Source organism: Mustela nigripes, chromosome 11 (assembly GCF_022355385.1).
Source record: "Mustela nigripes isolate SB6536 chromosome 11, MUSNIG.SB6536, whole genome shotgun sequence".
Lineage (NCBI taxonomy): Eukaryota > Metazoa > Chordata > Mammalia > Carnivora > Mustelidae > Mustela > Mustela nigripes.
Genome location: NC_081567.1, coordinates 37,206,726 through 37,227,125, shown reverse-complemented (window position 1 = coordinate 37,227,125; position 20,400 = coordinate 37,206,726). Strand labels below are relative to the sequence as shown.

The window sequence follows — 20,400 nt, the reverse complement described above, 5'->3', positions numbered from 1 at the left end:
TCCCCGCTCCCCGCCCCCCGGCTCCCACCCGGCCCCGCCCTTCAGCCCCGGGATTGGTTCGCGCGGGCCGCCCCCCCCTCCGAGGCGGGGCCGGGCCGCTCCCGCCCGCTGGTCCCCCAACCCGGAAATGCGGCTCGGGGGCGCCGGCGAGGCCGGCCGAGTCGCGGCGGAGCGACGGCGGGCGCGGCCAATGGGCGCGGGGAGCGGCGGCAGGGTGGCGGAAGTCCCGCCCGACGTCGCGCGGGGGCGGGGTGGCGCCGGGGGCGGGGGGCGGCGGGCGGCGGGGCGGGCGCAGGATGAGGGCGGCCATTGCTGGGGCTCCGCCGCGGGGAGGAGGACGCTGAGGAGGCGCCGAGCCGCGCAGCGCTGCGGGGGAGGCGCCCGCGCCGTCGCGGGGCCCATGGCCAGGACCACCAGCCAGCTGGTGAGTGCGCGCCGGCCGTCCGGGCGCGCCGGCCCGTCACCAAGCCAAGCGCGGCGGCCGCCGGGGCCCGGCGAGGCGGGGCGGCCCCGCGTCCCCAGGGCCGGGCGGCGCCTCACCTGCGGCCGGTCGGCCGGGCCGGGGACCGCGGGTTTCGTGAGGGCGCTTCTCGGCCGCCACGGGGAGCCCGGGCCCCGGCGCGACGGGCGCCTGCCCGGCGGGGGCGCTGACAGACGCGCGGAGGGCGGGGGAGGCCGGGGAGGTGTCACTGGCCTGTCGCGGTGGAAGTGCTCGGAAAGTTTGTTTTCGGCGCGCCGCGGCCTGGAGCTGAGCCTCCGGGGTTCGCTTTCGTTCCGTCTGCGGAGGAACCTTCCTGGGCCTTCACCTGGAACGGGGTCCCACTGCCTCTACCGCAGCGAAGCGGGAGGGACGAGTTCTTGCTCAGAGCACCTGATGCTCCAGGCTTCCCGCAAATTCACGGTTAGGGTGGGATCTGGTAGCCTCCTTTCCCGGCCCGGCGGAGCGGCACTGGGTGCTTTTCCTGCCTTGGGGCTCTTCTCCAGCAGTGACATCGAGTGTGTGAAGCCCCTGGGAGGTCGGACTTGAACCTGCTGCCGAGGGGCGAGTGATCGTGACAGCAGGAGGGATTGCAGGGGAAAAAGAAAAAGGAAAAGCACTTGTTGGGTGAAACGTTTTGCTTAAAAGTATCGTTAGTGTTTCCATGTTTTTCTCTCTGTTGCTAAAAGTATCCTCGGTGTTCTGATGTTTTCCCTGTGTTTGAGTTTGGGAGTCGCGAAGGTGGTTTCAGAATTTATACCTCGGGCGCGACTGTGAAAGTGGATGATGGAAGAACGTCGGCACCGCTTGCAAAATTTGGTTCAAAAGGCAAATCAAAATTGCTTAAGTGAGTGAAGATCCAGGAAGCTTACCTGACGCCGTGTTTTCCAGTATACAGCTTTGTGGTAGTCCTTCTTAATCCTTTTGGGGAGTCTGAGCTCCTGTGAGAATCTGGTGGAAGGTGTAACTCCTCTCCTGAGAAAAAACGCTGAGTTACCCCGCGTTTTGTAGTTAATTTAGCCGGTTCTTGAACCTTCTGCAGTTCAGCCTCAGACTTGAGGCTAACAACACTGTAGAGGTTGGTGACGCTCCGGAGTGAGTGTAAGAGGGACCTGTTTGGTTGAGAAAATGGTGAAAGGCGGAGGGGCCGTCTTTGACTGTTGCGACATGTGGCTGTACCCTGGGGTGTCTGGGCTAACAGGCAAAAACACGAATTGGGCTTCTTGGCGAGCCTCAGTGGAGGCCGGGGGTGACGACAGCCATGGAAGTGTGTAAAATTAACTTTCAGACACTGATGCTGTTGGAGTGCAAGGTGTGTACTTCGGTGGAGGTCATAGCAAGACGTAAAGAATACATTTCCTTATGGTCTTGGTTGTACCACATGATGGGCCTGGGACATCTGGAGTTTCTTTGCATAAGTCACCCTTTTGGTGCAAAAATGCTGGAATCCAGTGAGAGAAAATGAATCGTACTATAAAGGATAGATCTCCCTGTCTGAAAGTGAGAGGGACAAGGCTTTTGTGTCTTCAGCTAGATCCCCTTCCTCCCTGCTTAAGAATTTGCCAAATTTCCCCTCAGGAATGGCGGAGGTGCCCCCAGTATTGGGTTTTCACCTGCAGACAGATATGCATGGTTCAAGTGGGTTTGCATCTAGATTTTATGTGTGTATGTGTACCTGCATATATATATTTATTTACTTGTCAGAGCGTGCATGTGCAGGCGCACGAGCAGAGGGAGAAGCAGGCAGAGGGAGAAGCAGGCTCCCCGCTGAACAGGGAGCCTGATGTGGGACTCGATCCCAGGACCCTGAGATCGTGACCCAAGCTGAAGGCAGAAGCCCAGTCAACTGAGCCACCCAGACCTCCCTGCATCTAGATTTTTAAGGTGGCATTGTGTGGAGAAGCCCCCATCCCAATTACTGAATTTTCCCATTTCTCTGAGCGTGTACAGCCAACAGGGGGAGCAGTACAAATGAAGTGTGAAAACGGTCTAGTCTACTCTGATTTGCAGGTGGGCCAGAGACTGGAGGAACCATTTCTTGAGCACTTACTGTAGAAGCAGACACTTCCAGATAGCTCACCCTGTATTGCTTGACTTTGTTAGCAGTGTTGTGTGAGGTCAGTGTCCTTCCCATTTTACAGGTGTGGAAGCTGGGATGTGGGGAGGTATCGTATCTGCTTAGTGTGAACCCTCCATTGAGTGGTGGCTGGCCTGGGCAGCACTCTAACCCCCCATGGGAGGAGGGTCCTGAGGGAGGGTCTCCTGGGCAGCACAGTGCAGCATTTGGCTTGAGGAAGTGCTTGGTGCCACTGCCCAGAACGTTTTCCCTGGGAGCTGTGCCTGAATGTGCGGACTGTGCTGCCCTGGAGGCAGGAGGGCCATCTTCACACGGGAGGACAGCACGCTTATTTATTTCTTCGGGCAGATGGCTGAACTCTGTGACCCCTGGAGCCTGTTTTGGCCTCACGCTGTCAGAAAGCAGCTGTTTGGAAAGAGGCTGCGCTCCATCTGTGCTTGAGCGCTGATATTCTGAGCGGGTGAGGCTTGGAATCCTCCCTTTGGGGAACAAGGACTGGGCAGAGATTTGGAGAAAGGTAAAACGGGAGATCAGGCAGAGCGGCCCCTGGCACGCTGTAGGTAGGGCGGCTCTGGCTTCTGCGAGGGTGGCTGCCTCCGTGCGGGAAGGTGGCTGGGGAAATACGGAACATGGAAAGAAATGGGTTCTGATTTCCACCCTCCTTTTTTGGGCCGCTCCTCCTGAGTCTTGCGTGGTGTGATGTTTTTCTGTCCCTGTGACACTCCTGCTGCACTTGGGAGCCGGCAGGGCAAGGTCCCTGTACTCAGAGATGGGAGTGGAGGGTGGTGCTGTTCTCTGAGTGTTTTGTGGGAAGGATTGCAGCAGCAGCGGCGGCAGCTTTCCGAGCTGTGGGGCCGACAGAGCGGTCCTGGGCGGCTCTTCAGAGCAGGTCCTGGCCTCTGGGCTCCTTTAGCAGAGCTTGGAGGACGAAGAAAAGGTAGGTCCTGGGCGTGTCATCCTCTTCACTCAGTGCCCTTGCGCTCTGAGCCGCCTGACGTAGGGTTCTGGTGCGTGCAAGCAGAGGTGTGATGAATGGGGAGTAGCTGCACAAACGGGGGAGCAGCTCAGTCCCCTCCGAGTTGCTGGAGTGTGGAGAACCTTCCCCGGCACTAGACTTTGTCCGTTCCTGAGGAGTAGCTTCTCGGGAAATGGACTTTGCTGGAGCTCCACACTCTGCTGAGGATCACTTGATGCAGAAATGACGCCCTCAGCAGGTGTGAGGGTGCCGGCGATGTGTGTGAGCTCTGTGCCTGCCCTGTGCATGACAGCCAGCCATGGTGGGGCAGTGCAGCTGCTTTGAAGGCAGGTTCAAAGGGCAGGTCACCGGGGAGGAAGTGTTGGTGTGGAAACCAAGTTTTGGACATGTGTTGTTCAGGCCTGTTCCTCAGTGCCGTCTTGTGTAACTGGCTCATGTTTGTTACCAGAGCCTTTAAAAAATCGTTTGAATACCTAGAACCAGTGGTGTATCAGTCTCTAGCCGAACAAGAGGCAGAGTGCATTTTTTCAAGATTAATGGGGAATACGGTCTGATGATAGTGCCTTAGAGGAGAAAGGCCTTTTTGGGTTCATGGTGGTCCTTGGTCTGTTTTCAAGTGCTTGGCTGGTTGCGTTTCTGTAGCTGCACAAAATCTGTTTCCATCCTCTTAGTGTAGGAAATTTTCCTGATTTTAACTGAGATTTTTACTCCCCAAGAAATTCCAAGTTGTTTTGAATGTCTTTTTTTTTTTTAATATTTTATTTATTTATTTGACAGATCACAAGTAGGCAGAGAGGCAGGCAGAGAGAGAAGAGGAAGCAGGCTCCCTACAGAGCAGAGAGCCCAATGTGGGGCTCAATCCCAGGACCCTGGGATCATGAAAGGCAGAGGTCTTAACCCACTGAGCCACCCAGGTGCCCCCGTTTTGAATCTCTTAAGAGAGGTAGTTTGTTATAAAGGATCTATGTTTGTGGCTTTCATATGCCTCCTCAGAGCAACTGATGGAGGTTTCTGCTTAAATAGCTGGATGGCTTGCAGGCCCACAGAAGGAGGGCCAACTGCGCAACGCGGTCTGTGCGTGGAAATGATGGGACATGCCCTATCCTAGCCCCTGCCTTGGTGCATAGCCTACAGAAGAACAAACAAGTATGGTTTTTGTTTGGAGTGTTGTCGGGGGCCTGAGGAAGGTGGGCACATAGTTCCTCGTGGCCTAGTGACCTCCCCTGCCCCACAGACAGGATCCGGTGCCCTGTGGACCAGCCACTGCGCTTTGAATCTGCTTGCGGCCTTCAGGGAAGCAGAGCCTGTAAAGGTGTCATGTGGAGGTATGTCTGGGTGCCAGGAGGTTCATCGTGGAGGTCTGTGTCTTCTGCACGTTTGTGGAGCCGGTGGCAGGTCTGCCCACGTCGGAGAGGGCTGAGGCAAGGCTGCGCGCAGACGGCTGTGTGTGTGCTTCTCGGCGGTATTTCAGTCAGAATTCATCAGGTGGAGAGCTTAGCTGTTACAATGAATTCATTGTTAAAGTCTCATTCTTCAACCTGTTTTTCTCTTTTGGAATTAATTGTGCTGCAGTGGGAGTTGTATCTCAGAGTGATAGCTACATACCGGTGCTGTCAGGGGAGGCCCGTAAGATTTGCAGGGAAGCTTGACTCGCACAGAAATTCTTGCGACGTGCTTTGACCTGCAGTGGTGACCTGTGAGGTGCAGAGCTTCGAGTTAACTTTTCTGCTCACCCTCCCTGTTTCTGAGAGACGGGGAGTACAGGGCCTCCCGCTGCCCCGATGGTGGGGGGACCCTTGCTCTTGAACCCAGTGTGAAGCCAGTGCGTGGACTCATTGTGGCTTGGCTGTGGGCGCTGCTGCGCAGTGAAGGAAGTGATTCCGGCTGGAGGGCGGCTACCCTGTGCTCTTGTCGCAAAGTCTCTCGACATGCTTCCTCCCTGGCCCCCTTTTCCCGGGCATCGAGAAGTGAGTACTTGCTGGAAGGGTGCCCAGTAGCATCGTTCCTGAGGCTTCCCCTGCCTCTTGTGGCCTGTCACTTTGCTCCTCCTCAACGAGGGTCCCTCCGCAGATGCCCCTGCCGTGCGTCCTCTCTCCCAGCCTGTACAGGGTAGTGTCCAGACCATCTGGGCTGCCGGGTTCTCCTCTTCGGGCTCTTTCTCTTTGCCTGAAGAAATTCCCCTCAGTGGAAACCACCCCCTAGATGGCTTTTCTGTCTCTCTTTCATGCCGTCTCCTCATGGTTCTCCTACCTGGGCTTCCTGTGGTGTATTTGTCACTTACCTGTTTGTCTTTCCACTTTTGTTATTGGTTAACAAAAACGTGTCTGATTCTGTGCATTCCGGTGCCCTTCCATTTAGATATGTGTGTCCTTGAGCAGGGCAGGGCTTCGTCCTGAACTCTTGCCTGTTTAATGCCCGGTACGACAGCATTCCGAACTCGGAAGCAGTCGGAGGGTTAAAAACATGGATTCGCGTCCCACTCCTCCATCTTCTAAGGAAATACAACTGAGGAAGGGGTGTCTGGTTTTCCTGTACGTATTTTGCATCATCACTGGCTGGAGCCCGAAAGGCTGTGTTTCAAAGGTCGGCCCGTTCTCATACTGCAGCTCTTCTGGCAGGGTTCGGCCACCTGTTGGGATAAACCTGGACGCGGACGCAGCGTGAGCGCACTCACGCGGGAGCTTTTCCCGTTGGCGCTGCCGCCGTGGGGGGTGAGCCCTGCTGCGACCGCTGTCCTCTTGTCGCCAGATCTGAGTGCCTGACCTGTGGAAGAGCCAGCGTCGGATCCGTGGACTCCGCACGAGAGGCGGCTGCTTACCTCTCAGGAGGACCGTTTTTTTTTTCTTCTTCTTCTTTTTTCTAAGATTTTATTTATTTATTTGACAGAGAGAGAGATCACAAATAGGCAGAGAGACAGAGAGAGAGATGAGGAGAAGCAGGCTCCCTGCTGAGCAGAGAGCCCAATGTGGGACTCGATCCCAGGCCCCTGGGATCATGACCCGAGATGAAGGCAGAGGCTTAACCCACTGAGCCACCCAGGCACCTCTGGAGGACTGTTTTCTTAAAAGATCCCTGCGAATCACCCTGCCAGTCCTCTGACCAGAAGCCAAGCTTCCATCCCGTATGATGTAGGGCCCTCAGGGGAAATGGCAGCGCTCTCTGCTGCTGCGGGCAGGATCCGTGAGGGTCTCCCCAGGCCTCGACTTTGTGCGGATTTCTAAGTGTCCAGTCCTGAAAGGGGCGTGTGCTCTGTGTTGGGTGCAGCCACGTCCCGTCCGTCCATGCCACCCTCCGTGGATGGTTGTATGGCTGATGGTCCTGGGGATGTCCAAGCAGCCCGCCTTGTCTTTGAGGTTCCTTCAGGGGACCTCTGCACCTCTCAGCCACCATGCTCAGTGAGTGAGAGAGCCACCATCCTAGGAGGAGGGCGGAAGCAACGGGAAAGCTAGACTTGGCGTGTGCCAGCGCTAGCCACTAAGCAGTGCTGCGTGGAGGCCTCCTTTGGGAGATGATGGGACCAGCCCATTCTTCTGGAAAAGTGCCCGGACTCTGACTCTGCTCAGTTGTGTTCTTAGGAAGGTCTGATCTGGAGAGTCACTGCAGCCAGACCCTGGGAGCAGGTGAGGTCACCGGCTAACTTAGTTAGAAAGCTGAGCAGCTTGATAACTGCTTGTTTCCGGGCTCTTGTCATTACTGACTGGCTTCCTTCCTTGAGGGTAAGCACTGGACTGTTCTGCATTCTTTCCTCTCCTAGAGGGGCCTGTGACTTAGGCCCGCCAGGAGGCAGAGAGAATCATCTGTACCCTCAGTGCGTGACCTCTGAAGTTCAGCGTTTACTGCCATCTTTTTCCATCGTTAACTTGTTTTTTTCTTCCTGCAGTTTGGCATTTTTCTTTCATGGGGTTTTTTCATTGGTCAAAATTATAGTCTTCTCTTGATTGTATTTACGTAGCTGGTTATTATCAGATATATACAGCTTAGAAATGTGTATCTAAATATAGATTTTATTTGCGAATGCATTTTATTCTCATTCCTAAAAAAAGAAAACAAAACTCATAACTTAAATGATTTTTTTTTTTTTTTAATCTTGGAAAACTCTCCTGCACAGAAGGTGCTGGCCCTGTGTTGTATGTCTCTGGGGTGAAGGGGGGTGAGGATGGGTTAATGATGGAGAAGAGACGTGGACGGAACCAGGGCTGCATGCTCAGGGCCTGAAGGAATCCTTGCTTGAAAATGATGGCAGCTTAGTTGGTGGGGGACAGCCTCCATGTGCTCCCACCCCTGTGAGCCCCACTAACCACAGCCCTGCCCCAGGAGCTGAAGGGAGACAGTGTCCCAAGGGGAGAGCATTGCCCTGCCAGCCTTTATGGGGCTGCCCCAGAGAGGAGCACAGAAGAACCTGGGCCCAGGTGCACTGAGCAGGAAGGGCTTTCCAGGCAGGGCAGCCCAGAGGGCAGGGGAGCAGGGGCGCAGCCAAGTGTGGGGGAAGTTTGAGGAGGGAGCACCATTTCTAGTGCTGGGAAACTTGTTTCCAAAAGTGGAAGACTTTTGGGCAGTGCAGGCTGAAGAAGGTGGTGGTATTAGGAAATGTATTCTAAACTTTGTTAGTTTTTTTTTTTTTTTAATCTTTCAAGATTACTTTCCTTCAGTAACCCTAACTACATTTTTTAAATTAGTGTTGAGGCACTGACTCTGATCAAGTTTTTAAATGACGGGATGTTTTCAGATCCTTTAAGTTTTCTTGAAGCTATGAAAGTAGCCTCCAGACAAGCTTTTTTTTTTTTTTTTAAAGATTTTATTTATTTATTTGACAGAGATCATAAGTAGGCAGAGAGGCAGGCAGAGAGAGAGGGAAAGCAGGCTCCCCGCTGAGCAGAGAGCCCGATGAGGGGCTGGATCCCAGGACCCTGAGATCATGACCTGAGCTGATGGCAGAGGCTTTAACCCACTGAGCCACCTAGGCACCCCAGACAAACTTATTTTTAAAATAAACTTGGGGTAGGACGCCTGCTGGGCAGCTTGTCAGTTAAATGTCTGCCTTTGGCTCAGGTTATGATCCCAGGGGCCTGGGATTGAGTCTAGCACCGGGCTCCCTGCCTGGCAGGGAGCGTGCTTCTCCTGCCAGCTGCTTTCCCTGCGCACTCTCTGACAGATAAATAAAATCTCTTTCTTTCTTTTTTTTTTTTAAAGACTATTTATTTATTTATTTATTTGAGAGAGACCCTTCATCCCACTTCCCTGATACTAACATATATGCGGCCATGCCACTTGTGTCAGAATTAAGGAGTGGGCCTGGGCGCCAGGCTCTGAAGTGAATGCAGCGCTGGTTTGGGCTCCCTCAGCTTCCCCCGGGGCCCTGTCTGGCAGCCACACTCAGTTTTTCTCTCGTCTCCTTGGTCTCCTTTGGTGGAGAACACACTCTCAGTCTTTCCTTGCTTTTCATGAAAAGTACTGGTCAGGTGTTTGGAAGATTGTCCCTTATTTTGGGTTTGTTGGATATTTTTTGGCAATGACACTGGGGTTTGGGACTCAGGAAGCATCCCACAGAGGTGGGGTGACTTGAGGGCATCCTGTCAGGGGTCCATGTGACTTAGCGCTGGTGAGGTGAAACAGAATTAGTTCTTATTGATTGAAATTAGGCCCATGGCCCTGCTCTGCTCTCTGAAACCAGTTGTTTTGTCCTAGGACGACCTCGGTATTTCCATTTTGGAAGGGACCTTCATGCTTACCTTCTTGGGTCCTCCTGAGTTCCAGATAAAGATACCTGGGACTTGGAGGGCTTCTAACTTAGAGACTGGGTCAGAACTGGCATGAGATCCAGGTGCCTGCCTGTTTCTGACTGCTTTCTGCCAGCACAGACACTCTTGGGATACCACGGGACCGAGATGTCTGCAGGTGCAGAGTGAACCCAGACTCCTTGCTAGAACTGGTTTCTACTCAGAGCCAGGCCCGTGTCCCTCTGGAGTATTTGCTGCTGATGATCCGGTGGACATTTGCCACAGTCTGCTCAGGTCCTCTGTGCCCAGTCCTTTCCTCCTTTCTTTGCAGGCAGGAGGCTGGAGTTATGTCACCTGGCCTTTGTGAAAGTATGCAGCTGGCTTTGATTCGTTCTCTTTTAGCTTCTTCCTTTTCTTGTGAAGCTACAGTTGTTCATTGTTTGAAGGCCTTCATCTTGAGTCACAGAAGAACCTGTGAGCTGTTATTTGGGGCTTTGAGATTGAACTCTGAGCAGAGTTTGGAGTTTTGTCTAGGCTGGAACTCAGAAGGTAAGCATTTCCAGAAAATTGTGAATTTGGTTTATTTTTCCTCCCATGTACACATTTGCCTCTCCCACCTACTTTCCATGTAACTACAGCACCTATGGTACTGTTACAAAGGTAGGAATTGATAGGAAGAAAGAACGGGGCACAGGTGTAAGGGGAGAACAGTCTGGATAAAGTGATCGTGGTGGCACCTGGCAGGGGGCAGGTGGGCCTCTGGGCTCTGACCTGCCTGAAGGCTAAGGCCAAAAACAGACCTGCCTGTCCGCCCTTCCTATGTTCATTTTCCTTTTCTGTCTCTTAATTGTTTTTTGGGAGGAGGTGTGAGTGAATGTCATGCTAGACAAAATGGATCTTTCTCTGCATGCTGATGGTGTCGTGAAGTTCTGCTGTGGGAGTTAGCCGTTAACACTGGGACAGTCTTTCTGTGTGTCTCAGTTGGCTATTACTGTTCCCAGTAAGAAACTCTTTATTCAGGATTTGTAGCTAGGGAGCCCAGGAAGGGAGAGCAGCTGCCAATGGTGCCTTTTCAGGTGTCCGGAGAGGTGGCATCCGCAGTAAGAAATCACTGATTCTCTTTGCTGTTGCAAACCACGCATGTGTCTGCTGCTGGAGAGGTGTTCCTGCCAGATGACATTTATTCCTGTGGCCAGTTACATTCTGGGGGCTGGTGTTTTTGTTTTTTCCTATTTCAAGGAGCAAGAACTTTGAGAGGATTAAAAATCAAACGTCTGACCACATTAATCTGGCCTTTTCCTTACAGGCTAATCTGTTAGGGTTAGGAGAACAGTTACCGATACCACTGTGATTGTGTTTATGTGTGGGGAACTCTGATGGAAGATAAACAAGACTAGGACATTTTAAGGAACCGTGGGAAGTTCCCATAGGTCCCTTTACCGCTCTCAAGAACCTTGCGCCTTGGGGCACCTGGATGGCTCAGTGGGTTAAAGCCTCTGCCTTCGGCTCAGGTCATGGTCTCAGGGTCCTGGGATCGAGCCCCGCATCGGGCTCTCTGCTCAGTGTGGAGCCTGCTTCCTCCTCTCTCTCTGCCTGCCTTGCCTCTCTGCCTACTTGTGATCTGTCTGTTAAATAAATAAATAAATAGATAAACTTTTAAAAAAAAAAAAAAAAGGAAAGAAAAGAAAAGAAAAAAACCTTGCGCCTTGCCCTGGGAGATGTTTCCGTGCGGGTACGGGAGCCTCGAGGTCGCAAGGATGCAGCGCTGTCCACAATGAGGTTGAAGGACACAGGAGGAGGAGAGGGCACAGTTAGTGAGTTAGTATTGGGGAGGGGGATGTAATGGGAGCAGCTGTAGCACGTGTGTGGGAAGCACTGAGGGGCCCCAGCCCAGCAGAGAGCACTGGAGGAGAGGGAGGAAGTTGTGGAGGGTAGAGGAGGGGATAATAGGGCTAGAACCTCAGAGAAAGGACCTCATTTTTTTTTTTTTTGGAAGATTTATTTATTTATTTGGCAGAGAGAGATTACAAGTAGGCAGAGAGGCAGGCAGAGAGAGAGAGGAGGAAGCAGGCTCCCCGCTGAGCAGAGAGCCTGATGCGGGACTCGATCCGAAGACCCTGAGATCATGACCTGAGCCGAAGGCAGCGGCTTAACCCACTGAGCCACCCAGGCGCCCAAGGACCTCATTTTATTGGAAGCGCCCATGTGCTTTAGATTTTAAGTTTTGACTTCTGGAGGCTGTGGGAGGTTTCCCCTAAGGAACTGGGGTCAGGAACCAGAGAATGGGAAAGAGGAGGCCCCCAGGCTTTGGCTCTCCTGGGTCTGACAGGAAACCGCTCAATATCTGTGGCCTCAGTGCTTCACGAGGTAACCTTTTGATTCGAGTTAGGTATCACTGAGATTTCCAGGCTAAGTTGTGGGGGGAAACGTTTGCTGAATGAATTTAATTCCCAGTGAGAGGTTCGTATTTAAGTGGTGTATAATTAATGTGGTTTTAGATTAGAAACCCAGTCTTTCTTAGTTGTCAACTTTAATATGTTAAATTACTAATTTTAGCAAAACAGAAGACAAGAGTGTGTTGTTTTTGTTTTCTATCTAATAATAGATTTTACTTAGTAAAGCTTTTAATGCATATTCATTCTAGATTTTGTCCAAGGTTATTTGGCTGTGAAATGAAATCTGAAGTATATGGATTAATTGTCTTTGAAATGTTGCAATTTTTCTGGTATAGCTCCGGGATGACAGGCTTGAAAAGCAGAAATAGGAATTCCACGCTGGGCCCCCAGTGGTAGGCGGCCCACTGAGAGGATCTGTGTCTGAAAGATAACTAGCTCACTCACCTAGTTAGGAAGTACTGTTATCACATGTCGGAGTCCTTGTTGAGTGAGTGAGCTGGTGAACCTGGAAGTTCAAAAGGTCTGTTGGCCCCGTGTGATATCACCAGTGTCCATGGAGGACTTAGTGGCCCTGTGGTGGGTGGGCCTCTCAGGCAGCTTCTCTGGGCCCCTGCTCGCTGGGAGATCCAACACAGGCCCTGTTGACCTTGCCGAGCTTGGACTTTGTCCTTGGCAGCTAACAAGGTTAACAGTTACCAAGGGCCCACTGGAAGATGTGTTTTCCACCCAGCGGCCCAACAGTCCTCATTGTTTTCCTTTCTGTCTTTTTTTTTTTTTTAAACTAAATTGGGACTCCTGTTGGCCCTGACTTGGTTTTGGATTTTGTTTCCTGCTGTTTTCACTTAACATTTTTGCTTGAGCATTTCTGTAACCCTCTGCTTCTGAGGCGGCATCATAGTCCTCTCTGGCTGAACCACAAGGCCTTGTCCTATTGGTGGACCTTTACGTAGGCTGTTCCAGTTGTTAGTAATTTCTTAATGAGTGGTTTTTGGTTTTCTGTTGGTTGGTTGGTTGGTTGGTTGGTTTGTAAGTGATCTCTACATCCACCATGGGGCTCGAACTCACAACCCTGAGATCAAGAGTTATATGCTCCACTGGCTGAGCCAGCCAGGCGCCCCTTAATGAATGTTTTTGTAATGTAAATTTTAGTCTGAATTCTGACTCTTTGAACTAGATTCTGTGTAGATGAATTTGTCAGGGCAGAGGGTGTGATACGGTAGTGATTACTAACCAGGACCTGCCTGGTTAGTGCCCCTACTACTTCCTTATCTCCCTGATATGGAACAGGAGCATCTGAGACACCCTCTGCCAACTGGGGTGGAGTTTGAATGTGGCTTCACTGCTGGGTGGGGGACTATGGGCAGGGACCTGCCTTGTGTGTTGGTGTCTGCATCTTGAAAAAAAAAAAAGGTGGGGGGTGGATGTTGAGAGTTGTTTTGAGGACTGACCATGATAGTATGTGTAAAATGTTGAGAGGAAGCATGTTCATTATTTTTAGAAGTAGAGAACAAAATGGCATTTCATTAATTTTATTTTCAGCGGTGGTAAAGTTGTATCTGTAACGGGTGTATATAATTTCATGGAGAATTTCAAGAATGAACACATAAACAGATTCACATGTGCCCACCACCCTGCATTAAACATAGGGTTTTGCTAAGTTCTTAGGAGCCCTCGGAGTGACCCTCCTGATTGTAATCTTATCCCCTGCGGTCCAGGGGTAACTGGCACCCTGATGTTCATGTTAATTAACTTAATAGTGTGTGAAGATTACTTTTAGGGATTTCCAAAATTCAGGAAGCAGAGCTTCTGTGTCCACACAAGACCGTACTTCAGCAGCGTATCATAGTGTGTGCGCGCGCTTGCATGTGTGGTGATGTACAGCCACAGTAACGTTGAGGATGCAGGTTAGTAAAGTTCGGAGACAGTGTCTGCTGAGGGCTGCCATCTGTCAAGCCTGTGGACTAGACCTCAGACCGCCCTGACCTTGTGTTCTGCCGCCTGCCTCATCTGCTTCTTGCTGGGGGACAGAGTGGGAAGACAGGTGAAGTGGCATCCTCTGGGATCACCCACTGAATGCTTCTCCCCTCCTTCTTGCCCTTTCTGCACCCCCTTCTGGGGAACAGGGGGAGCAGTCTTCCTCTGGTCTTCCTCTGAATCCAGCCCGCTGACCCCTGGAGCTCGGCTGGTGCACAAGGCTGTGCTCTGGTTAGTGGCCCCTGCGCTTTGCTGTGTGTGGTGCTGCTCCGGAGCACTGGTGGCCACTTGTCTTGTGTGAGCAGCTCCCTGACTGCTGCGGCTGAAGACCTGTGCGGCCCATAGAGCGTGTGGCCCGGTGTGTGGTAGGAGCTCAGGCAGACAGGCACCGGGCTGAGAGTGCCCTCCCGCCACCTGAGGCCGGAGCCATGCGCGGTTGGAGCCACACGTGGTCTGCCCTACAGTCTGTCCCGGGAGCCCCCACACCCCCCACACCTCCCAGGGTGCTTCCTGCCCTTGTCTCTTGAAGGCACTCAGCAGCCTCAAGGTCTGGGTCAGTGTTATCAGCCTCATTTTATAGAAGAGTAAATTACGGTTCAGAGAGTGTGGCTGACCCATGGTTACCCCTGGTTTCAGCTAAGTCACACATCTAGAACTTGGGTCTTAGGTTTTGGTACTCCACTGCAGTCCTCGTGCTGGGAGTCGGGAGTGGGGGGAGGCAGCAGTGGTTGCTGGGCCTAGCTTTGTGGAGGCTGTCGAGGTGTAGCGGGTTCTTACGGAAGTGTTCTTTGCCAGGGAGCCCCGTTGAATGAAAGCAATGCTCCTTTGGGGAAGAGCTGGCTGGATTGGGGGCAGCTTGTCCCCCTCGAAGGGAGTGTTCCCACGGTGTGGCATGTCGACTGTGCCTGTCTCTGGGGGTTTCAGAGCTCCAGAGCACACTCGGCCCAGGCAGCATTTGAAGAGCACTTAGCGTTTTGAGTTTGAGATCCTGTCCCAAGGAGAGGTTGCTGGCTGGAGCCGTAAGCTGTGAGGCTGCATCTTAAGCATAGAAGGGCCTGATTTTGATGGTGGTTTCTCTCCTGGTGGCTGGGAAGGCTCAGCCTTCCAGTATAGTTTTATCTGCCTCAGAGTTAGCATCGGGCCTCCTAATGCAGTGTGTAGTTGATGCTGTTCATTCAGACTTGGCAGCCATATTTGGGAAGGGGATGGGCTTTATTTTTTGCCTCGGAAGGCTTATTTTATGATCTAATGACCTTTGGACGGGAAACCTTTTTGTGTCTTCTGTGTTTAGTCGTGGAAGTGCCTCTAGTGCGCGTCCTCTGAGCAGGCCGGCTGGTGCGCTGTGCACGGATTAACTCAGTAAACCCTTGCGGCACGGGGCGCCTGAATGCCGCAGCCGAGCTTTGCCCAGCTCTTGGTTTCTGCCCAGGTCATCATCTTGGGGTGGTGGGATCGAGCCCCGTGTCAGGCTCTGCGCTCCTAAGATTCTCTTCCTTTCCCTCTGTCCCTCCTGTTCCTGCACTCTCTCTCAAATAAGTCTTAAAAAAAGAAAAAAAAAATCCTTACAGCAAGCTGGGAGCTGTGGTTCTCCTCATCCCTGGCTATGAGGTGGACAGTGTGAACCACTGAGAGGTGACTGACAAACTTGTTCAAGGTCACACGGCCAGCGAGGAGCAGAGCTGAGATCTGAACCTGTGCAGTGCAAGTTAGCAGTTCATGCTGGGGCTTCTCCACTCCTGCGTGTAACTTGTCTGTCTGTCCGAGGCCCAGACTCCTAGTTCAGATGCGAAGATTTAGACAGCTTAGTAACTAATGATTAAGAGTTTGGATATTAAAAAAAAAGAGAGAGAGAGAGAGCTTGGATATTTATTTTTGTGTTTTCATGGAATTAGGTTCTTCCTCAGCATGTTTGTAGAAATGTAAAAACCCTCGGGAGCCAAGATGTATTTAAAGAAGCTACTTGCATTGCTCAGATATTGAGGGTGTAGGCCCAGAGTGCTGAATCCTGGGCTCTGGCAGGGACACCGCCTTCCCCTCAAGGTGAAAGACTTTCATCCCCCTGCCTGAGTCCAGCCTCAGACTCCCCAAGGCCCTTCTTTGAAATCCTTGCTTAATTTGCATTTTATCTTTCCTTTTTTTTTAAAAAAAGAGTTTATTTATTTGACGGAGAGCGAGCCCAAGAGCACAAGTAGGCAGAGCAGCAGACAGAGCAGGGGAAGCAGGCTCCCTGCTGAGCAGAGAGCTGGTCAGAGACTCCATCCCAGGACCCTGAGATCAGGACCTGAGCCGAAGGCAGAGGCTTAACCCACTGAGCCAACGAGGCGCCCCCTGCCTTTTATCCTTCCTGAAGAGATAAAGATAAGACACAGATAAAGAAGAAGCTGGAGGGATCTGAGAATTGCCAGTCAGTCCTCTTCCTGGAAATCTCCTTCCTTTGCAGTCTGCTGTCCACCCAGGTGCTCTTGCCTTTTCTCCTTGTCCTGGGGGCACAGGTAGGATTGGGCTCCTAGTAGGTGTTCAGTGAACTGTGTGGTAGCGGATGAGTGGATGAATCACTTTTTCTTGTGAAGTGTTTTAAGTTACCATTTTTCAAACAAAAGAGGAGAAACCATGAGTTTCCCATCCAAGTACCACCTTCAAACCACTTCAAACCCACTTAAGGCTCAAGAGCACCTCTACAGCTTGAACCCCATCCCCTGTCCCTTGTGCAGACTTGGGAGCCCTGGGAGTCACTGTGGCTTCTTCCCAGACACTGGCGGTAGCTTCCTGTGACCTGCACTGCCCCCACCCACCCCCGCCCCACCCAGTGAGGACCATCTTGGCACCACTGATTACTGACTGAGGTGTGCTTTACAAACGTGGGGCTCTGTATTTTCAAAAAAAAACTTCCAGGGCTGCCTGGCTGGTTCACCTGGTGGGACGTGTAGCTCTTGGTCTCAGGGTTGTAGGTTTGGGTCTCTTGTTGGGTGTAAAGATTAGTTAAAAAATAAAACCTTTAAAAAATAAAAATAAACCGGGCGCCTGGGTGGCTCAGTAGGTTAAAGCCTCTGCCTTCGGCTCAGGTCATGATCTCGCGGTCCTGGGTCGAGCCCCGCATCGGGCTCTCTGCTCAGCAGGGAGCCTGCTTCCCTCTCTCTCTGCCTGCCTCTCTGCCTACTTGTGATCTCTGTCTGTCAAATAAACAAACAAACAAATAAATAAGTAAATCTTTTAAAAAATACATAGATGTTGTACCTTTAAAAAAAAGATTTATTTAAGAGCATGTGCTTGTGCATGCGCACGGTTGGGGGGCAGAGGGAGAGAGAAACCTCAAGCGGACTTCACACTCAACATGGAGTCCCGCATGGGGGTTCACATCAAGAGCCTGCCACCTAACCGTCAGAGCCGCCAGGTGCCCCTGGGAATCAGCTAAGACTCATGTTTGCTTCCTGTCAGAGTTGCTCTTGTGAAGGGCAGCTTGTGGTCCCCATTCGGAAAAGGTAAGGTGAGCACAGCAGGTGGCACTCCTTGTCTGCACACTCATCTGTACAGATTGAGAGTCATGTTGAGAGGACTTGGGGGGGACATGGTGACCCCTTTTCCAGAGGCTTCACGGTGCCAGAAGTTGGTGACACTGATTCTTGGAGGCAGGTTCAGTTGAGAACAGCTGTCCTTCCTCGTTCTCAAGCTAGCTCAGCCACAGAGGTAGCTGCCACGTTTCTCGGTGGTGAGGCAGTTGCTGAAGCTTGTCCTGACCAGCCACGCAGGAGGTCGGAGGGAGAAACGCAGAAGGGGATCTTCTTCTGAGGGAGGGGAGCTCCGGGGTGGGGGTGCTGGTCCTGGGAAGTGGGGGAGGAACGGTAGGGGTTGGGCATGCTGGTGGGGGCGGTGCTGGCGGGGCAGGAGCAGCACTGATGTAGGCTGGCCCACCGTGTGAAGCTGGTGGAGCAGGTGGCAGCACCCAGCCTTTCCTGGGGTGTAAGGGGCGTGGATTTGGGGTGTGCGCGTGTGTATGGGAAAGGCGAGCGATCCTAACTCCCTGTGGGCTGTGTTCTGGAGAACTTCTCTTGTGGTCAGCTTCATTTGATTAGGGAGGATGGGTTTGGGGGATAGGCATGACTAGGATTTTGTTACTTGAAATTTCTCTAGAAATTTAAATTTCAGAAGCTATGGAGTAACCAGAACTATTTACTTATCGCAGTTTTGGGTCATCAGATGGGTGGCAAGCTGACTGGGTTGTGCTGGGAGGGAATGACTCACCGGCAGGTCCTGGGTCACCTGGGATCCCTGGGCTGTGCCTCTGTAGGGCGGAGTGCTGGCTAGCTGGAGGGGGTGTCTCAGGACCAGAACCCACCCTGTGGGGCTGCCAGTCAGCCTGTGTCCCCCAGATTGTGGCAGACTGCCTCAGTGCGTGCTATTGATGCTGCTTGAATGCTACCTTGAGATGTTGAAAGAAATTAGCTGTTAAGAGTAACAACTATAATAACACGCATTTGGACTTTTCACCTGGAAGAGGGCCTTTTCTCTTAGGCTTTTTGTTTCACAGTTGATGCTTAAATGCTTCAAAGAGTCACACTGTGACTATCTTTCTTAACTACAGAAGGAAAATTAATCAAGGACGAGCATCCGTCTGACCCTAAAAACATCTTCATCAGGGAGGGGCCCCAAGAGCTGTTTTTTTGTTTTTTGATTTTTTTTTTTAAGATTTTATTTATTTATTTGACAGAGATCACAAGTAGGCAGCGAGGCAGGCAGAGAGAGGAGGAAGCAGGCTCCCTGCTGAGCAGAGAGCCTGATGTGAGGCTTGATCCCAGGACCTTGGGACCACGATCTGAGCTGAAGGCAGAAGGCTTTAACCCACTGAGCCACCCAGGTGTCCCCAAGAGCTGGTTTTGCATGGACGTGCTTGGCTGGCATGCGGTGGCTGAGGCAGGAAGGAAACTGCAGAATTCCATGAAGGAGGAAGGCTGCCCATGAGAGGTTCCTGTGTGGTTATGCCCATAATTGCTAGAGCAGAGGGGACACCAGAGCAGCAGTGATCTGGTGGCCAGCATCTCAGAACCCCAGACTGATTCAGGACAATACGGCTGGCGCTAGACTAGCGTCACAGTCTGGATCAGGAGATGCTTAGGCCCTTCTGGGCAGCCTCATTTCTCAGGCTCCTGCCCCTGCACTTTGAGGTACCCAGAACTTACCAGAAGTGACCCCAGAAGGAGTGTTTCAGGGACACTGAGGTCTCTGCCTGGCATCCAGGGGTTCTGTCTGGAGGTGGCCTGTACTTTGGGTCAACTGGGCTGCTGAGTCTAGAGGTGCTTTTGCCTCAGGGCTTTTGCACTGGCCAGTCCTCTGCTGAGATGGCTCTCCCCAGATTTCTTTAGGGCTTTCCCCCATCTCCTTGGGTTTTTGCTCCAATGTCACTTACCCAGTAAGGACTTCTATGCTTAAATTTGCACATCCTACAACTGCTTACCTCAAATACTACTGTCTTCCTTTCTGGCTGTTCTTTTCTCATGGTAGTTATCATTGTCCAACACTAACACTACCTGTTGTTTGTTTTTTGGAGTGTCTGTGTGCCATAGTAGAATGTAGCCACTCTTTAAAAAAAAAAAAAAAAGATTTTATTTATTTATTTGACAGAGCATGAGCATGTGGGAGGGGCAGAGGGAGAGGGAGAAGCAGACTCCTCACTGAGCAGGGAGCCTGACCTGGGGCTCAGTCCCAGGACCCTGAGATCGTGACCGGAGCAGAAGGCAGACACGGAGCCCCCCAGGTGCCCCAGAGTGTAGGGAGTGGGCTTGGCTTGTTTCTTTGTTGTATCTCCAGTACTTAGGGCAGTGCATGGCGCATAGTAGGCCCTCAGTGAACATTTGTTGATGTCAGGTGGGTAGAGCAGAGTGGTCCTGAGGGGACTTAGTTTGCCTCAGATTGCGGAAGCTGCGGTGCGGCTCTGGCATTTCACGTAAATCACGTAATGGCAGAGCTGGTGTCCGTCTGTGTCTCTGTCTCATAGCATCTGTTATTGCCATCTCAGAAATCCAGAGTTCTTTCTACACCTCACGTGGATGTTGATTTCAGAATGACTCGCTTTTCTTTCTGACTCGTGACAGCTGCTGTATTTTGAATCTGAAACATTAGAGGAAAGTGAAACTTTAAAACATATGATGCATGCAGGGCACTGGGGGTTGGGGGAAGGCGGTGAGGCAGTTGGATCTTGGTTTCGGCTCAGGTCATGATCTCAGGGTTAAGGAATTAGCCTGGATCAGACTCTGCTCTTCTCTCCCCCCAACCCCCATCTAAGCATGCACTCTCTTTTTCTCTCTCTTTCTCTAAAATAAATAAGTCTTTGAAAAAGTGTGATGCATGATTAGCTGTCATTACATTTTACTTTCTGTACGTGAATACTTCTTCCCTGCCATGCAGCTGTGTCTAAGCCACCAGCACCCCGGCCTTCCACCCGAGACCACTGCCAGCACCTGAGAGACACCCACTGCTGCGCCTCCTGCCAGCTCACGCTTCAGCCCCATGGCAGCCAGAGATCTGCTTTGGCTGCCTCGTGCTTCCAGCTCTGGCCCATCTCTGTCGTGGCCACCCTCCCAGCTTTGGCCAGCCAGTTTTGTAAATGACATCAGGCCCATAACCCTGTAAGGATGTAGCTTCCTAGGGGCAGGGACCGCATCTGCCTTATGGCCATGTCCCTGGACCCTTGTAAGCACAGTGGTAATGTTTTCTGAGTAATCGGATTAATGATGTAATTAATTTACCTCCTTTAAGAAACTCTGATGCGCAGGGCGCCTGGGCGGCAC

The 20,400-nt window shown here is 52.0% G+C and overlaps 1 protein-coding gene across 2 annotated transcripts in view; it reads left to right on the top strand.

The window, feature by feature from the left end:
• Positions 1-281: 281 nt before the first annotated feature.
• The window catches only part of PDPK1 (3-phosphoinositide dependent protein kinase 1), a 75,368-nt gene continuing 55,249 nt past the window's right edge, over positions 282-20,400 (top strand). The window contains exon 1 of one of the 2 annotated variants that reach the window (XM_059415607.1): positions 282-424. In XM_059415607.1, coding sequence (XP_059271590.1) covers positions 401-424 — 24 coding nt within the window. In that variant the 5' untranslated portion in view covers positions 282-400. The remainder of the gene's footprint in view (positions 425-20,400) is intronic. The other variant, XM_059415606.1, reaches the window with a different exon arrangement.